The sequence below is a fragment of the Hippocampus guttulatus genome, chromosome 11 (assembly GCF_054856545.1).
Source record: "Hippocampus guttulatus isolate MCC_2025c chromosome 11, RoL_Hgut_1.0, whole genome shotgun sequence".
NCBI classification, from domain to species: Eukaryota; Metazoa; Chordata; class Actinopteri; order Syngnathiformes; family Syngnathidae; genus Hippocampus; species Hippocampus guttulatus.
The window spans coordinates 19,487,310-19,504,992 of record NC_141271.1 but is presented as its reverse complement, the minus strand read 5'-3'; the positions used below and the strand labels follow the sequence as shown (position 1 = coordinate 19,504,992).

At 45.7% G+C, this 17,683-nt stretch overlaps 2 protein-coding genes across 4 annotated transcripts; one reads left to right on the top strand and one right to left on the bottom strand.

Moving 5' to 3' along the window:
• Nucleotides 1-174: 174 nt before the first annotated feature.
• ttf2 (transcription termination factor, RNA polymerase II) lies at nucleotides 175-9,452 on the bottom strand. Of its 2 annotated transcripts, XM_086124468.1 has the most exons (22): nucleotides 9,338-9,452; nucleotides 9,125-9,230; nucleotides 8,957-9,043; nucleotides 8,516-8,585; nucleotides 6,401-7,447; nucleotides 6,019-6,259; nucleotides 5,678-5,908; nucleotides 5,465-5,602; nucleotides 5,002-5,152; nucleotides 4,811-4,913; nucleotides 4,137-4,327; nucleotides 3,406-3,559; nucleotides 3,219-3,310; nucleotides 2,979-3,064; nucleotides 2,704-2,828; nucleotides 2,470-2,646; nucleotides 1,918-1,976; nucleotides 1,560-1,713; nucleotides 1,036-1,118; nucleotides 870-944; nucleotides 637-789; nucleotides 175-403 (listed from the first exon to the last, which is right to left on the bottom strand). In XM_086124468.1, the coding sequence occupies exons 1-21, from the start codon at nucleotides 9,363-9,365 to the stop codon at nucleotides 645-647; spliced, it is 3,543 nt and encodes a 1,180-aa protein (XP_085980594.1). In that variant the 5' UTR covers nucleotides 9,366-9,452; the 3' UTR covers nucleotides 175-403; nucleotides 637-644. The 2 variants fall into 2 exon arrangements, with proteins under 2 accessions (XP_085980594.1, XP_085980593.1); XM_086124467.1 differs by having other exon boundaries at nucleotides 175-789.
• Nucleotides 9,453-9,916: 464 nt separating this feature from the next.
• Nucleotides 9,917-17,484, top strand: cpap (centrosome assembly and centriole elongation protein). Of its 2 annotated transcripts, none has more exons than XM_086124456.1 (18): nucleotides 9,917-10,059; nucleotides 10,956-11,279; nucleotides 11,587-11,818; nucleotides 11,966-12,062; nucleotides 12,295-12,388; nucleotides 12,525-13,082; nucleotides 13,535-14,159; nucleotides 14,227-14,359; nucleotides 14,436-14,601; nucleotides 14,683-14,814; nucleotides 14,900-14,980; nucleotides 15,081-15,168; nucleotides 15,292-15,422; nucleotides 15,524-15,601; nucleotides 15,703-15,843; nucleotides 15,918-16,002; nucleotides 16,214-16,334; nucleotides 16,964-17,484. In XM_086124456.1, exons 2-18 carry the CDS (start codon nucleotides 10,983-10,985, stop codon nucleotides 17,154-17,156), a joined length of 3,252 nt encoding a protein of 1,083 aa, XP_085980582.1. In that variant the 5' UTR covers nucleotides 9,917-10,059; nucleotides 10,956-10,982; the 3' UTR covers nucleotides 17,157-17,484. The 2 variants fall into 2 exon arrangements, with proteins under 2 accessions (XP_085980582.1, XP_085980581.1); XM_086124455.1 differs by having other exon boundaries at nucleotides 14,900-15,004.
• The last annotated feature ends 199 nt before the right edge of the window (nucleotides 17,485-17,683 follow it).

The window sequence follows — 17,683 nt, the reverse complement described above, 5'->3', positions numbered from 1 at the left end:
AGTAAACAGCTGATCAGCTGCCAACTGCTCGTCAACTCTGTCAAGTACACAGATTAAATTGTGATACATGTTATTAAAAATATTAATGTACCACTTAGAAAAAAAATGTAATAAAATAGTAAGAGCATAGTAATTACTTGTAGTTTGCAAAGCCGTTCCAGAAACCCATAAAACTGCAAGTCTTAATGTTTTTTAATGAACAAACACAGCACAGTATTGTGAAATGTAAACATAAGAAGAAAAAAAAGCTAATGTAAATAAATAAAATTTTAATGAGGTGTAATTATGTAGAAAGTTCCTCTGCAAGCACTAAGGTGCCTTGAAGTGGGACAGCCTAGTCAGGAGCCCAGAGTCAGTTGGGCTGGTGGGCGTAGTCTCCTCCATGCTCCTTGCAAATACACAACTGCAAAATGAAAACAATTGCCCGTTTGTCCCATTCTATTGCTGGACAAAAAAATGCAGCAGTGACTCTCTTACCCCCGACCCCACCCAATTTCACGAAAAGAAGAAGCTCGCTCATCATGTTGAATTTTTGCGGGCAAAACAAACAAAACCAAATTCAATCAACACAAATTGGGGTACTTGGAAGTGAACTTTGGCTCTATTCATTTTTGTACCCAATGAATTTAAACACACTTCGATGTTCAAACGCCAAAAATGATCTTGAGGTCTGCTAGGGATAGCTTGGCGACGGCGTTGCCAGTTCCCGAGAGCACGCTCTGGGCCAGCTCCTTCTTCTTGGCATGCAGCGTGGCGATCTTCTGCTCCACTGTGCCCTCACACTCGAACCTGCAAGCAAACCTGATGCTGCAGTCGCTACATCTGGCAAGAAGTGAAATGTTTGAGGATAAAGTGAGCGTGCCATTTACCGATGGATGCTGACATCTCTCCTCTGTCCCACGCGGTAGATTCGGTCACAGGCTTGGTCCTCTAAGGCTGGATTCCTGTCAACCATAATGTTGCCAATTGGTTAAAAAAAAAAAAATCAAGAAACAGTTTCTCGAAAATCTCCTGTCCATTTTCCAGCTCACTCACCAGTGCATGTCCATGAGGAAGAGGTGATTCCCGCCGATGAGATTGAGGCCAACGCCTCCGGCACAGAGAGACACAAGCATCACCTTCCACATGAAAGAAACGTTTCAAAAACAAGTAATTCACGCTGTAAGGAGCAACGATCGGGGTCCTCGCAGAGTGATCAAACATCACCGCTATCTGATGTGCAAATGTGAAATATGACGAAAACTAATATGACCATGTCTTGTTGGGTATGGATTCTTGAGACTTTTTGTGGGTCTACTCATTATAGAAATGCTTGCCAAAATTAATGTTGCAAAGTAAAACTATTATAATAATAATAATAATAATTAAGGAGGGTCCCCTAAAAATGAGCAAAATGACCGTAAAATTGTCACTTAAAAGCAAGATGGCTGATTCCCTGCGTCATCAACCATAGCTTCTGCTAGGAGAGAAACACTCAGCAAATTCTTTCTACGTTGCAAAGTGAAACCGTCTTCGGGAGCTGATTTTTGGGGAGGGCACTCAGCGTACGGATGAGTCACCTGCGGTCCCTTGGGGTTGGTGTTGAATTCCTCCACCAGGTCCATGCGGCGTTTCGGGTTGACAGTTCCATTGATGACGGCGTAGCGGAGGCCCATCTGCTTCAGGTGGACGGCCATGATGCACAGCATGCTGGTCCACTGGGACATGATCACGCTGTCACAACACAGAGTTTCACAAGTCATACCAAGTAGAACACAAAAAGGTTGCGGAGGCTCAAACAAAGCCCTTTGTTCCCACTTCCAGCTCCAACTTTGGGGTACCGTACATTTCCCAATCCAAATTTTGTGGCAACTGCAAATGATGCAAATTTGAGGGCCTTGGTAGAGCCTTCCTTCCACATTTTGGAGTCACGGTTACCTTTTCTGGTCGTCACCGCTCGCTCGGATGGCCTCGAGCTCTGACACAATGGCAGAAATCTGTAAGAAAAAAAATGTTTTCAGGAAAAATGCTCATAGTTGACATTTTTATTTGGCTTCAGATTGGGTTGAATTCCAGAGTAGGAGTGTGGCAAAATATCAGCCCTTGTATTTTCCCAAATGGCTGCTTCAAACAAAAATGGCCAACTTCCTATTCAATGAGGTCCTTGAGACTTTTTGGTGCTGATATGCCCACCTAATTTTAGCGTTAATTGGTGAAACTGGTGCTGATTTTTTTCTGACCCTTTCTAAAGCTTTCACAAACTACGAGCCCTGGAATGTGGCCAACTTCTTGCTCAATTTTGGGTATGGGCCCTGCAAAAATTTTTGTGTGTCCTGCCATGACACAAAATTTCATGTTGATTGATCTAACTGATGTCGGGGGAGAATTTTTTTGCAAACCTGTCAGGGTCCAATTATAATACTGAATATGTATGTGCACTATCAGGTTGTTGCACAGCATCTGTTGTCATGGCGCGAGTCTACTGCCCACCTTGGTGCTCCTGCTGCTCTCGTCAAACAGCCGCAAAGGGAAACGTGTCCCGTTCAGGCCCACCGTTTCCTCGCCACCATCTGACGGCGAGGACACGGATGTGAGCGACAGAGCGTTGAGCTGCTCCTCTAGGGTCAAGACCACATCATCGCCTTGCAGCTCCGATGAGTCCAGAGTCTGAGCCAGACGGAAAAAAGTGAGGTCACGCGCAAGTGTGTGTGTGTATGTGTGTACCTTTTTAAGCAGTGATAGGTGGCAGCAGCACTGTCGCAGACGCAGCAGCAACGACAAGATGTGGGCGGTGCTGGCAGCCCGCTGTGGTTGTTGGGATGAAGCCACGGGCAGGTCAGACTGGGACACTGAAGTGAAACAACAGGGAAGGGCACGCACGCGCACGCACGCGCGCACGCACACGCACACACACACGCACACACACACACACACACACACACACACACACGTTTCAACTTTGATCAAATAAAATTAAAACAACTGAATTGATGCCTTACCCTTGTCAAAGGGATTGAAAGCAGAGGCGCTCCCTCCCTTTACGTCGTTTCCTTCGTGTCTCTTCAGGTAGTTCTGCAGAGTAGATCTAAAACCAAAAGAGCAAGTCAAAGTCCTCTTTCAGTTTATTCTTTCACATTGCAGGTCATCAAATGCCACACCTACCAAATTTGCTAACAGTAAACTAGGATCCGAGGGCCAAATTTGGTACATGCCTAAAAAAAATAAGCATTGTATGTCACCTGGACTGGGCAAAGACCACGTCATAGACCGCTTGCTCGTCCTCAGACAGTTTAAGTTGATGCACCTTGCAGGTCCGGTCAGGAAGCGCCACCTGTTGACCGGATATTTCCTTTGTTTTTTTGTGGTGCTCTGAATTTTGTAGAAGTATGCCAAAGGCCTGCGTGTAATTATAACGAGATTCCACACCAGCGGTTTTCCTGAAGAATCCTGCTGGTTTTTGGTTCGTCGCAGCAACAAAGCCCTGGTCAGGATGTTGAGTCGTTCCCTGCCTCGCTTGGAGCCATTGTTCACTTGCGCATTCCATAGTTTGTACTCATCAAATGGAGCGCAGCGCAGAAACCTGGATGGGGCAGCAAAAAAACCTCAAACATGGGATTTTACATGGAAGGTTTACAATACGGACTAATGTGTAATCTGGCTCAGATCTGGATTAAATTTCTTGACATTAAAGCTTCGGATCAAGAAAAAAAAAGAGCACATTTTTTTCAAGTTGGATTAGATTAAATGGTCAAATCTTGTCCAATATGAACAAAATATAAAATAGATTGAGCCAAATTGAATCCAGATTTGATCCAAATTGTGCATTTGAGATCTGATCTTTGATTGTCTCTTGCTTTTATTTTTTTACTCTGTCTCTCTCCTTCTCTCACTTGAATATGAATTATCTGTTCAGAACTCACATTCCCGAAAAATTGAGACCCGATCCGGATTAAAGCTTGCTGTCCTATCCAGATTTGATTCAGATTGTGCATTTCATTTTTCTTGAGATATACAGTATACCAGATAAAACACGGTAAGTGAGGCTTGCCATGTTTGCTGCTGAATGCGGATTCTTGCTCTCACCCGGATGAAACGTGACAATTTTGGAGGGTCTCGACAATGTGTTTGGAGGAGGTCATAATGAAGGTGATTCTTACTTGAGCAGCGAGTACATGTCCAGCAGGTTGTTCTGGATGGGCGTGCCGGTCACGGCCCAGCGGGCGGCCGCCCTCAGCTGGCACACGGCCATGGACTGCTGCACCTTGGGGTTCTTAATGTTGTGCGCCTCGTCCAGGATCACACGGGCCCACGCCACACGTATGAGGGGGCCGCCGCCCGCTGCGGCCGGCTGAGGAAGCATTAGTGATGTAAATTATCATGTTACGGAGGCTCCATTTTAGAACAGGTGAGAACTTATCAAAGACACAACTGATGTGTCAAACAGGGACTGCCAAAAAGTGTGGTATGAGTACAGTATCACTGCTGGTACGTGTGCTCTCTCTAGTGGTATTTCAGGAGATGTAATAGTATTTTTAAGTAACTTTTGAGTACAGTATTGTATCGATTTAAGATAATTGTTTTGACTTTCAGTGGATTGAAGACTATTTAATTCACTTTTAAGAAGTATATGTGAAATTCCACATTGTACATAAAGACTTGGGCCAATGCCACAAGTGTATTTTAATGTTGGTCCTTATGGTGAAGTTTGGTGAGCAAGTATTTTTTGAGTTAGTACTTGGTATAAAAAAGTTTAACAACCACTGGTCGTGGATAATAGCATCACCGGGAAAACTCTGAATGACTGCGCTTCATATTTCGATATTTCACCCACCGCATCTTTGGCTTCCTTGTTGGGTTGGTTCGCCTCCTTTGGGCCAGGCGCTTCCCTGGACACCAAAGCGTATGTGGTCACCACCACATCGTGTTGAGCCAGCCTGCCAGACACGGCACCATTCGTCAGTCAAATTGCTTTGGTTCTGCGTGTGTGTGTGTGTGTGTGTGTGTGCGTGCATGTGTGCTTACACTCGGGCGTTCTTGTTGCGGTCCGATCCATGGTACAAGTACACGCTGAGGCGACCTGCCTTCACGTGTCGCTCAATCTCCTTCTTCCAGTGGTGGACCAGCGAGGCCGGGCAGATGATCAGCGTGCCTTTGGAGGGCCTCGGTCGGCAATCTGGGAGGCATTTTTCAGTCATAAAATTGTCAAAGCTAAAAATGTGAAACGCTTGAGATTTGGGGGTCATTTCAATTCTATGCATTTTATTTATTCACAGTAATTGTCATTTTTATTTATGTAAAGGAATCTTGAATGATGTAATGGCATCTTTCATGTATTTGATGACTTAAAAAAAATGTGTGAATGGAATTATTTACCGTAATTGCATTTTTACCTATTCAATAGATTTCAAAAACTGACTTAATCCCAATTTATGTTATTATTCATTCAATGTCCTTTAATTAAATTTCCTGTCTTATTTGATGTTACCAGTTTTTGACAGCCAGTCTTCCTCCTGCTTCTTCTCCTCCTCCTCCCCCACCCCCTCCCCTTCCGCCTTCACCTTGCTCTTCTGCGCCAATATGAGGGCGATCATGGTGAGCGTTTTCCCCAGGCCCATGTCGTCCGCTGCAGCCGCAAATACAGCGGGTGTTAAAATCAAAATTCATTTCATGATGAATACACTTCATTTGCCGCCTTTACCCAAAATGCCTCCGCATGGATTCTGTGCTTCCCTCCACAGCAGCCAGGCCAGAGCTCTCCTCTGATGAGCCAACAGCGACACCCGGAGCCCCCTAGGGTCCGGCGCCTCGGCGTCGGCGGCCGGGCAGGACTCCAGCGACGTGTGCAGGTGGTCGATGGCCTTGCATGTGGCGTTTTTCACGGCCAGCAGACGGTTGTCCGTCATGCGGCCGCCGTAGAAGGCCTGGTGCTCTACATTGCAAGCGCAGAACACCATCGTATTTTGGGACCGTATTCAAGGAGATTTTCTTATACATTAGGGAATTGTGCAATTACATACATAGCGGAGGTAATGTACTGACCTCCATGCATCTGGGAGAAGCCCCGATTTGGCTGTGGGTGGGGTCCTGGGGCAGGAGGGGCCGGAATGAGGATGGTGCCCCCCGGGCGGCTGAAGGGGTTCGCTACCTGGCTGGTGGGTGGCTTCTCATCTGCGGGAGTGAGGTTGAGAGACTCCAGAGCCGCCTCCAGCTCTCTGACCTGAGTCCTCAGACGCTCACCTTTGTCTGGCAGCGCCGCCACGTTTACCACCGCCAGCGTAGCCTTTGACGCGCCGGCATGACAGCGGGAAGATAGTTAGAAATTGACTTCCGCTGGGCAAGGTGGCGGTGTAAGTAATATATAAAGTCACAAAGTTACTTTTTCAAGGTAACTGTGGCAGTGTTGCAGGCAGTACAGGCTCACCTTTTTCTGCTGGAGCTGAGTGGACAGCATCTTGTGCATCACATGGGAGGACGGCTGAAAGGCGGAGTAGGAAGTCAGAGGCTTCTGGATGGCGGTGGAGGTGAGGGTCTGGTGGGGCTTTTGAGGGGGCTTTACAGACACCAGCGCAAAGTCGTCGTCCTCATCATCTTGGCACTGTTTGCTTTGATGGGGTCTCCACTGCCCTGCACTGTTGTCAGACTCTCCGGAGGCAACCGTTTCACTTTTGGGCGGAGACGAAGAGATGCTTGGCGTGGAGGAACCTCCAAAGGCAACCATTTCACTTTGGGGCGCAGTCGTGGAGGCAACAGACATTGGCATGGAACCTTTGGAGGTGGCCATGTTGGTATTGGGTACAGATGGAGAGCTCCGCTCGGTTACTGCTGGACCTCTGAAGGAGACCGTTTCACTTTTGGGTGCAGACATGGAGACACCGGAGGTGGGCATTTCGCTTTTGGGTACAGCCGTGGCAGTGATGGAGGTGTTTGTGTTGCTTTTGGTCACAGACAGAGAGACGTTGGAGGTGGCCATGTTGCTTTTGGGCCCAGACATAGAGACTCCGGAGGTGGCCATGTTGTTTTTCAGTTTACAAGTGGAGACAATCGCTGTTTCAACAGAACCTTTGGAGGTGGCCATGTCACTTTTGGGCACAGATATAGAGATGCTTGTTGCTGTTACAGAACCTCCAGAGGTGGTTGTTTCACTTTTGGGCACAGACATGGAAACTCCCGAAGTGGGCATGTCACTTTTGCTTGGAGGATGTGTTTTATCCACAGATTTCTTCTTCAGCTTCATCCCTGCGGGAAGATGTTGTCCTCTATATGTTTCAGGTGTGACTGGCCTACCTTCCCCCTCACCTTCTTCTGCTCTACTTTTCGGCTCCATGTTGTCTTTGCTTTCACTCTGTCTTTGCATCTTCCTCCACTGTGATTCTTGGCCCAGTTTTTCCAGAGCCTTGAAGGGGTTTCGCACTGGTGGCAGACAGGAAGCTTGTGCCGATTTTTTACACTTATTCTCATCCATCTCTGGCTGTTAAATAATGACAAACATTGACAAAGGTTATTATTTGCAAACATTTTTTCCCATACTTTTTGTTGGATGTATACAATATTTGTAAACCAAGATGGCGCCCGAGTAGGCAGCCGTCGGCAAGTGCTCTTCAAGAGTCTTGTGGTTTTTTTTTTGTTTTTGTCTTTTGTTTTGTCACATGGTGTTGTTGTTACGTTGTGTGGACCTAATGTGGACTGTTTTCAGCATTTTTGGCAATGACATTCGTCAAAGAAGAAGAATCTGTGCTTGGTGGTTGCGCCTTCTCGGCGGCACGCGTGTACCAGCACCGATTTTGATTGGGAGGAATGTCGGCACCATTTGACTGTCGTTGCTGGACAGCCCCAGGGCGCTTGTGTCTTGCGCCTGAAATAGGCAGCATTTTCATAGCCCCGCTTTGTTCAGCGGAAAGGTCGGTGCTGATGGACAGTCTGCGGATGGATGGATGCATGGCTTGAGGAGCCGACGATGAGAAGAAAGGATACGGAGGATACAGAGCGCCGATACGTATGTGGAACTGGAAGTCGCGGCCTGGAATTGAAGTGGATTTACATGGGACAGGAGAAGAGAGCCAATCTCTCTTTTTCATTAATGGATGCTACAGCTTCGTGTTGCTTTCAAGCTTAGCTTATAGCAGACGTGTGCACATTGTAGCATGACGTCTTTTTTTCGCTCCTCTTTCATCTATAACTGCTTCAGACAACAAAGTGTATGCAGGAAAGTGGTTAAGACTGCACATTTGTCTGTGTCTAATGTGTTGTATTATTTTGTCATTTTATGTTAACTTTTCTTTTGATGGCGAAGCGGACACCCACAGCGGCTCTTCTTGTTTTATGTTGTCTTGAGAGGGAAGGAATTTCATCTGTGCTGTGTGTTGCTTGCACAATAAAGTTGTACTTGACTTGACGACTTGTCACAACATGTACATAGATAATGCACATGTGATCCAGCACGCAGTGGATTTTATTTTTACTCAATGCATTATTTGTAGTTTTGTTTTGTTTTTTTACCAGTTCTCCATGTTAGAGTAAATGTCAAATGTAGTCTTACCATAGCCCAGGGCACATTTCCACACCATCGCTGTCCGGCTTTTTTACCCTCAACGCACCTATAGAACAACCTGAGGCAGAAAAAAAATACACAGCATAATGTCATATCTGAATGCTAATAGAGACAGAGTCTACCAAGGTACTCAGACTGTGTACTTTAGTGGACGTGCACATTTTTGTGGAAAGGAAGATCACTAAAAGTCCTGATTCAACAACAAAAAAAAAGGAACAGACTCTGAAACTTATTGAAGGGAATGAAGAAAGAAAAACGTAAAAGTGGTTAAAGGACACTTTGATTATCGCCTCGTTCGCCTATAATTTCTTCGGACAACAAGGCATATGCAGGCATAGTGGTTACGATTGATGACTTTCCATGTTCTTTGGGTCGCACATAATGCCCACGCAGAAACAAACCTGGACCTTTAGTTCGATAGTCACCCACCTGTCGCACTCTTCCTGCTGGCTGTACGTCAACGCCTGGAGCTCCACGATGGAATCTTCATGCTGGAGGCAGCGAGAGGCCGAGATGCTGAGTGGGAAGGGGAATGGATGATGAATAGCAACTTCAATTCAATGTCAAAAAAATATTGAAGAGACACACCAATCAGACCTGGCCACTCTGCTGAAGTTACAGCCACGCTTGTCCACACACACGTAAAAGCTTTTGCCTTTGCTTGGGCCATCTTTCACGCCTGTCTTTAGCATACATACCCCACCTGAAAGACGACACAAAGCCTAATTGTGAGTTAAAGAAAGATGTACCCATGTCGAATAGCCAAAAACACGAATTATTTCCCGAATGATGTGTAGTTTAACGCCTTACCATGGACATCACATGTAACTTTGTCCATAATTGACTAACGTCTCGAAATGCGATTGGAAATGAAACTTCTGATATTCGTGTCATGTGGCCATTTTGTATCGACCAATCAGTCTTCGCCAAAAGGGATGTTCGATGTACGCGTCATGATAAAAGTAATACAGTATTCCAAATGTCATCACATATGTCGAAGACTTTGCAAGATATCCACAAAACACAAAGTAGAAATTTAATATATGTCACTTAAAATGTATATTTACTGGTGATACTGCGGTGAATAAAGGTATTTGTAAAACCGATGGCTTTATTGTGAATTATGAGACCGGATATAGTTTATCAGGACCCACTGACGTTGAATTTGCTTCTATTTTTTTCTTTTTAAGAAGAAAAAGTGAGGACTGAATTTGATATCTGCGCTCTTCATATGTTTATCTCCGTTAAGTAATAAATCTTAACAACTAGACACTCCAACTCTAATAATACATCTGATTTTGTGTATATTTAAATTATTATTCCTCAATCATGCACTTCACCCTCCAGCCAGCCGGTGACGCTGACTTTACAATCGCATCGGAGCAATCCGCCACTGTTTGCGCGTACGTCATTGTCGCGGGCTTTGTTTTGATATGGCGGCAAGTTTGTGAAGTTCCCCTTTTAGGATGGTGGTGGAGGTTTAAACATCTGTGTTAAACGTTGTCGCTTCACTCTACTTGTTTGCGCTGAAGGTAATTCTCGCCAATGCTTGCGTGTGTTTTGTATCCACTTTTAAGTGGCCGAGCGTTTTTTTCCCGTGAAGTTGTTGGCGCCCCTGCTCCCTTTCTCTTTTATTTTTGCAATTCTCAATACGGCTGCAAGCATTCACGCTCTAGGCAGCGTAGGAGGTTCATTTGGCCCGGGAAACGTTTTCCCCATTGACAGTGGATCGTAATGGCCAGCTGAGGAAAACACCGCGGAACAACCCCGATTCTAAAATTTGCTTCTTGTAATTGTTTAAATTAATACCCAAGAGTATATTCTCTTCATTTCTTAGCGTGTTTCGTGGTTGCATTGCTTCCAGTACGTGTGGGTGTTTTAATGTCCAATCAGACTTTAGTCTCTCGTGTCAATGAAATCTGCCCAGAGCCTTCAGAGTCAGGACTGCTGGCTGGTTTCTCTAACCAATCAAATTTGATGATGATGTCAAAATTGTTGCAATCTCTGATTGGTTAGTCAGCGTCAAACTACCACCAAAACACCCCTGTAGCGATCTACACACATTAATCCATGTTACAATCAGATTCTCTCCTCAGTCTGAGGCCTTTTATTTAAAAGGGTTATGCTATGTTATTACCTAGATATTGCTTCTGAGCTGCTCCAGATGTATGTGGCACAGTTGCATGTTGAGTGGTGGTTATTAATAACCCTCGTGGCATGGTTTAAGGCTCCACTGAAGGCCAAGTTGCCAAATGCATAAGCATGTCACTGCTATCAAGATCCCCAACAAGTGATGCTAATTTTAAATAGTCTTGTAAGCGTTGCCAATAGTATGTTCCTCTTGACATGGAAATCATGTGAAAACCAAGTGTGATTAGCTACAATTCTAACCTGTCACCATTCACTGTTGCTCAAACACCGGATTAAGAACAACCAAGAACGGGGTGGCGGCATCATGTCCTCTCCCCTCGCCGGGCTTCCGCACTCTTCGTCAGACTTTTTGGCCCGCTGGATGCCAAGCAGCACCAGGGCCGGTGTGATTCTGGACCCTGGCTGTCTGCGGTATGACTCCCCGGGAGCTGCTGTGCCCTCGGAGCCGGAGGACTTCGCTCCCATTGCCACCTCAGTGGACAGCAGCTGCCTAGATGTTGAGAGCCTCTCCGGGGCACCTGGAAGATACAGTGAGGCGGGCAGGCTGGAGGAGACGCCCAACAGCTCCCAGGAAGTTTCCATTACGATGAAGCTGGATCAGGTAGTCATAATAATAAGTGCACGTGTTTGATCTCTGAATGGACCAAAAGCAAAAATCTATGCAGGGAATTGCTGCCTTCCCTTTCAAGGTTTATAATTGTCTGTCGATGCTTACAATAGCGACAAAGCGCTACTTCTGTATCCCTGAAACGCCTCAAATCAGGTCAGAAAAGTTCTGTTAAAGTTATGTGGAATATATATTGGTTGAAATGGTTGCCAGCCACTCGCAGGATTATGACACGGTATTTTTATTTTTTTTTGAATGTCGCAAAACCCTTACCTAAGACATTCTGCATTTCCTCGCGCAGCTGAGGAGGTGGCAGCAGCACTTGCAGGAGCAGCTGAAAGTTGACCAGCTGGACCAGCTCCTTTGCCTCCAGGAGCAGCAGCAGCAGCAGAGGGCTGCGGAAGCCTCCAGTCCTGGGCACAACCACTTCAGTCATCCCGAGGGAGCCCAAAAGCACCGGCACCAAGAAGAGGAAGCGCTCACACGGCTAGAAAACTGTCAAAATAGTACTGAAAGGCATGATGAGGAAGATGGTGAGTGGTTTCTTGTTGGACAGTGTTCCTTGTCACTCCATCGTTTGTGCCCCCGCTATAATGCAGATTTTTTTTTTTTAAACGGGGGGCTTCACTGTATAAAAAGTGACATCAACATCTTAATATATTTTTGTGTGGGTCTCGCAGGGCCGAAACATGATGGTTTTCCCACGCCAAGAGCAAATACCGATAACCACAACACTCACGACAACAAAAGAAAAGATAACCGAATGATACGAGAGAGGTAAGATGATGGACAGTCATTTTCCTTATTCGTTGCCCATAATATAACATCTCTGTCCTAGTCAAAGTTGAATGTATGAATTTTCCTTATGAATGCATCATCATTACGTAAAGTCTTGAAAAGCGGGAGAACTTAAATTGCTAAACAATAAACTGCGTGAAAACTCATTGAATAGATACAAACGTATGCAAATGTTCTTGTGTTTGTGTTATTTGTGTGTGTGTCTTTACAGACCAATCCAGGCAGGCAAGCAAACATTTGAAGAGATGCTAGAGGAGCAGCTGAGATTGGAAGAGCAGAGGTTGAAATCTGCCCAGCAACAGCAGGTCAGACAACCCTACAAGTGACCATGTTTAGAAGAAGAAGAAAAAAAAAAGAGAGAGTCTATCTCAGATACAACAAAGAGGAAAATTGTGATGGAACCTTTGGGCCAGAAATGGAAAAGTTTCATTCTGTTAACAGAATCCAGATGGAGGGCAGTCAGCGGCGCCCCCTAAACGGGCATTTCTGAGGCGAGGCGAGGGCTTGTCTCGATTTACCAGGAAGTCTTCTCTTCCCAAAGAGGACCTAAACGCAGATCTCAAACCATCAAGCCAGGCCAGAGTCGTCACCCGCACCACCTCGGAGAAAGGGGTGGAGCAGCGACTTCCCGTCCAGCGCAAAACCGCCACCATGAACAAGGAGAACCGTCCGAGAGACGAAAGGGACAGAAGAGACGTCAGGGTTGAGAATAAAGCAACGCGGACCAAAGTGTTGGGATGCCACCAGAGACAAAACACAGTTGGGGAAGTGAGGACTAACAAACGAGCGGAGGAAAGTAAAACTGCAACGAAGCAGGCAGACGCGCTGGCAGTGTTGCCTAACGTGCCGCAAGAATCACCCGAGACGTCCTTGGTGGAGAAGCTGCGTCGTTGGGAGTGCGAACGCCATCTGGAGAGCATGGAGCTGGGAGAGTTTGAGCTACTGGAGCAAGCGGCAGACGAGCTCTCCTTCTCATCCAACTCCTCCTTCGTCAGCAAGGTGACAACTATCCCGGACGCCTGGCAGGCTCGCTTTCATTTTGACTTGAATTTGAAATAACCAAATGTTGTTCTTGACCATAAAAGTAGCGCTCTGGCTATTTTGACTGAAGGGACCAAATAAGGGTTCCTGGCTTGTAAAGTCCGAAACTGGAATCCAAGGTGACCAATTTGGGTTGCTTAGCATGTGACGAGATATTATGGCTTCTCTTTTTAAATTAAGTAGTAAAAGATGGTTCCTTGCCACATAAAGGAGCTACTCGGTGTTGAGTTTGAAGATGGTTCCTTGTGTACTGAGGTCCTCTTGTGCCTATTTTCACTTAAAAGTGAAAGTGAGATCCAATTTCAGCCTTCACAGGCATCGAGATTTGCTTCTTTTTTTTTTACCAGACATGTTTTCAGACCATGACTGTGCAGTACAATGACGTTTTGTTTTTGGGGGGGGATCTGTAGATTCTGCAGATGGACCGCGAGAAGCGGAAGCTGTTGGGTGTGGCCGGGCTCCACCAGAGACGACTCTCATCAACACCCATCAAGCTGCCACCGGCCAGAGAGCAGCGGCAGAGTCCAGAAATTAACAGTGGCGCCGTGAAAGGCCATGATGAGGAGGAGTCCTCATCAGAGGCCCACGACGACGTTAAAGAGACCGAACGGATCGTCGACCCGCCGGGTTTTCTCAGCAGCGTATGCTACCCCGTCCCGTCGGAGCCGCCGTATGACAAGCGCTCTTACCAGGATGACAACGGTGAGAGCGAAGACGTGGTCAGCAGTATTGGCGACGACGAAGATGACGACTCTTCCACACTGGAGGACGACAAAGATGCGACGCCCGGTCAAGTTGTGTTTGATGACGACACCACGTGGAACGAGACGGACGACACAGCGGTCAGCATCGAACCCGTTGACGCAGAAGCGGCCAATCAAGCGTCAGATGTTGCTCCTACCCTGCCTCCTCCTCCAAACTCCAAACTTATGATGAAACTGTTCCCTGCGCTCAAGCCAAAGACCCAAAATGCACCTCTTCCTCCGCCTGACATCACATCAACCTCCCCACCTGACAAGACGGACAACAAGCCAGGTGAGACATTGAAATTAAATGCCCAAAAAGAAGCACAAAAGAAAATGGATGTTTTCTGCTCGAACAGAGCAGCAGGTCCAATCCACACAGTTGAGGGAGCGACTGGTGGAGCTGGAGATCGAGATTGAGCGTTTCAAGAAGGAGAACGCAGCGTTAGCCAAGCTTCGACAGGAAAACGAACAGAACCAGGAGAACCTCAGGTTGTGGAAGATGAAGACCCTCCCCCGCCCCCACTCCACTGTCCTCGTGGCTCTATTAACATGCCGGCTTCTCCAGGAAGGAGCGGCTGGCGTGGGAGGAGGAGCGAGCCGAGCAGCTGGCTCGATTTGAGGAGTACAAGAGGGAAGAAACGGGGAAGCTGCAGCGCGAACGCAAAGTCTTTGAGAAACACGCCTCGGCCGCCCGAGCTGTGCCTGACAAGAAGGAACGCGAGGAGATACAGGTACACACACCTTAACCGCTCTTCGACACCAATGTGTTCGCGTCCCAATAAAATGAACGTGATGTCATTTCCTGCCCCGAGGCTCTGAAGCAGCAGCTGAGCTCCCTACAAGAGGATCTGAGAAAGAAGGAGAGTCGCTGGTCCGCCACTCATGGTCGCCTCCGCCAGCAGATCGACTCGCTCGGCCAGGAGAACAACGAGTTGAGAGACGAGGTGAATGCCAGACCAAAGCACATGAAAGTCTCTCTTTTTTTTTAACCTGTCTCTTTAAAAGTGCTCCGCCATCTTATCACATGAGGTGCGTATGCTGGAAAAACTTCGCCTGAGTGCCTTGAAGAACTCTGTAGTCACAGAAAAAGACGTCAGACATGCGCCTTCTGTGAGCAAAGGAGTCACGTTCGCTGTTGAGTACGATGATCATTACTAAACATGACTATTCCTCACCTAAATCACACATTTTTTCCCCCGCACGCCTTCAGAATCCTCTGGACTCGAGGAGTGTCAGCCCTCCACATGGCAGCGCTGCAGCGCTCCCTAGAGGCAACTCCACTGCACCAGCAAGTAAAGGTGAAAACATCTTCAAAGCATTCAGATGATCAGATAATAATTGTGCGAGGTTCCAAGTGTACAAAAAAGTGTAAGGCTGGTGTGCTTTGGGGAAAAGATAAACCGACATACTTGTATGTGTAGGGATGAAGAGCAGCCTGAAAAAAACAACCGAGTCCTCCTCTTCCTCATCACCAAGAGAAGTGTCAGAGGAAAAGCAAATGGCTGCCAAAGAGAACTCTCCAAATGAACAAGACTCTGACAGCTACTCGCCGGTCAGAGATGGCATCCTGACCATCCTTCCGCAGTCTATAACAATTCTCAGTTGTCTTTGATTTGTAGACTTAAAGTTAATAATCCGTTCTAATCGATTCAGATGGTGTGGGAGTCCAATGAAGCAGACAGTAGTGAGACGACATCTTTACAGGAAGTCATCACGCATCCTGATGGCAAGGTAATGGGCTCACACCAAATATGAATTATTCATGACTCCATTACTATTTGAAAAACCGAAAGCAAAATCAGCTGACTGCAAGATGGCTGTGTGCGTTCCAGGTGGAGACGGTCCTGCCGGGTGGCGATCGTGTCATCGTCTATCCCAACGGCACCACAAAACAGGTGTCGTGTGACGGCACGACAGTCAAAGTAAATTTCTTCAATGGTGACACCAAAGAAGTCACGGCCGACCACAGGGTGGTGAGTGCAGCCCACTGGACCCGTCACGCCTATTTCTATTTTTAGCTCTTAAATAGTTCTCCTCTGGTCCCTAGTTGTACTACTATGCCGACACCAGGACGACGCACATCACGTACCCGGATGGTATGGAGGTCCTGCACTTCCCCAACAATCAGATAGGTCCGACATAAACCATTCATATTCATTGCAAACATTTTACAAGTACTTTTTTTTCTCAAATTATACATTTGGGGGGGATATCAATCAGATGTATTGCAGTATCGTATTCCTTAGTAAGGCATGATGGGGTTTCCAATAATATAGGGTCCATCCTATACGGATATTTTGTCTCGGATCTATGCTCAAGGTGGCATCCATTTTGTGTTTGTAGAGAAACACTTCCCAGATGGCCGAAAAGAAATCACATTTGCAGACCAGACGGTGAAGACCCTTTTCCCAGACGGCAGCGAGGAGAGCGTCACGACGGACGGAACAGTCGTACAAATCAAAACGTAAGTATGAGCACATTTGCCCAACAAAATGAATTCTTTTTCGGAAAATTGTAACTGTATTCACATTTTTAAAAAATTACATTATAACCAATAAAACATCTGCACCTAAATTACTTTATTCCTTTAAAATTGCAAATGTACTCAATTTGATTCCCATCACAATTATGACTTTGTCCCCACGAAATTGACCATTTCCATAGATAAATTTCACATAATTACAACGTAATTCCTGTAAAATTTAGGAATTCACGTCAATAGAATTTCAACATTGGAATAGAAAATACAAATGTATTTGCATAAATCACAACTTGATCCACATAAGATTAGAATTCTTCTAAAATTAGATTTCATTCCCACTAAATTTATTACTGTACAATTGATTCATTTCCCGCCAAATTTTAGTCTACTCTCATAAATCAGAATCCTATTCGTGAAAGTCCTGACAATTCTCACAAAATTACATGTAAAATGTATTTCTATAGTTTCGTATAAAATAACTTTATTCCCGCAAAATGCTAACTTTAATGAATGTAAAATGTTAACCTTTTCCATTCGCGTACATTTTCAAACGTATTGGAAATCCGCAAAGCGGGCGCTTAAGCCACTAATGACATGTTGGTGGCCAACAGGGACGGCACCAAGGAGATCCATTTCAACACGGGACAGAAGGAGGTGCACACGACTGACTACAAGAGGCGAGAGTACCCCGACGGCACGGTCAAGACTGTCTACACCGACGGACGGCAGGAGACGCGATATCCTGGAGGACGGATTCGCGTCAAAGACAAACTCGGAAATGTGCTGACGGACGAGCGGCAGTAGACACGCCACACGTACTGTTCTAGAGCGCCACCAAACACAAGGAGCCTTTTCCATTTATTTTTTTCCAGTTTGGAACTCCATTTTGGAGCGTTACAGCCACACCGATAAGAAAACAATGTTAAAAGTTAGCACTACGTTGTAATGTTGAAGAATGATCCCCTGCTAGTAGTACAAGAAAAACTTTCAAATGTTTAGAATTAAGTCCTTAAAAAAGTTGCAATATTATACATGTATATTTTTTGTAAACTGAACAAATGTCTATATTTGTGTCAATTTATTTATCAATGTAATAAAATTTTTTGTAGCAGATTTACAATTAAAATATTACAACTTATGTAATTTCTACATTTTCTTCAATTTTATTCACGTAATGCACAAGCTCATTCCTGAGTGACTTTTACCTGGACCACTTAAAAAAAGTGTTAATATTGCTTTTAAAAAGGTGCTAACGTTATGGTCAAAAGTGACAAAGTGTCCATTTCTTTTATACTCCCATTGCTCACTATTTTTCACTTTAAAATGTTCCC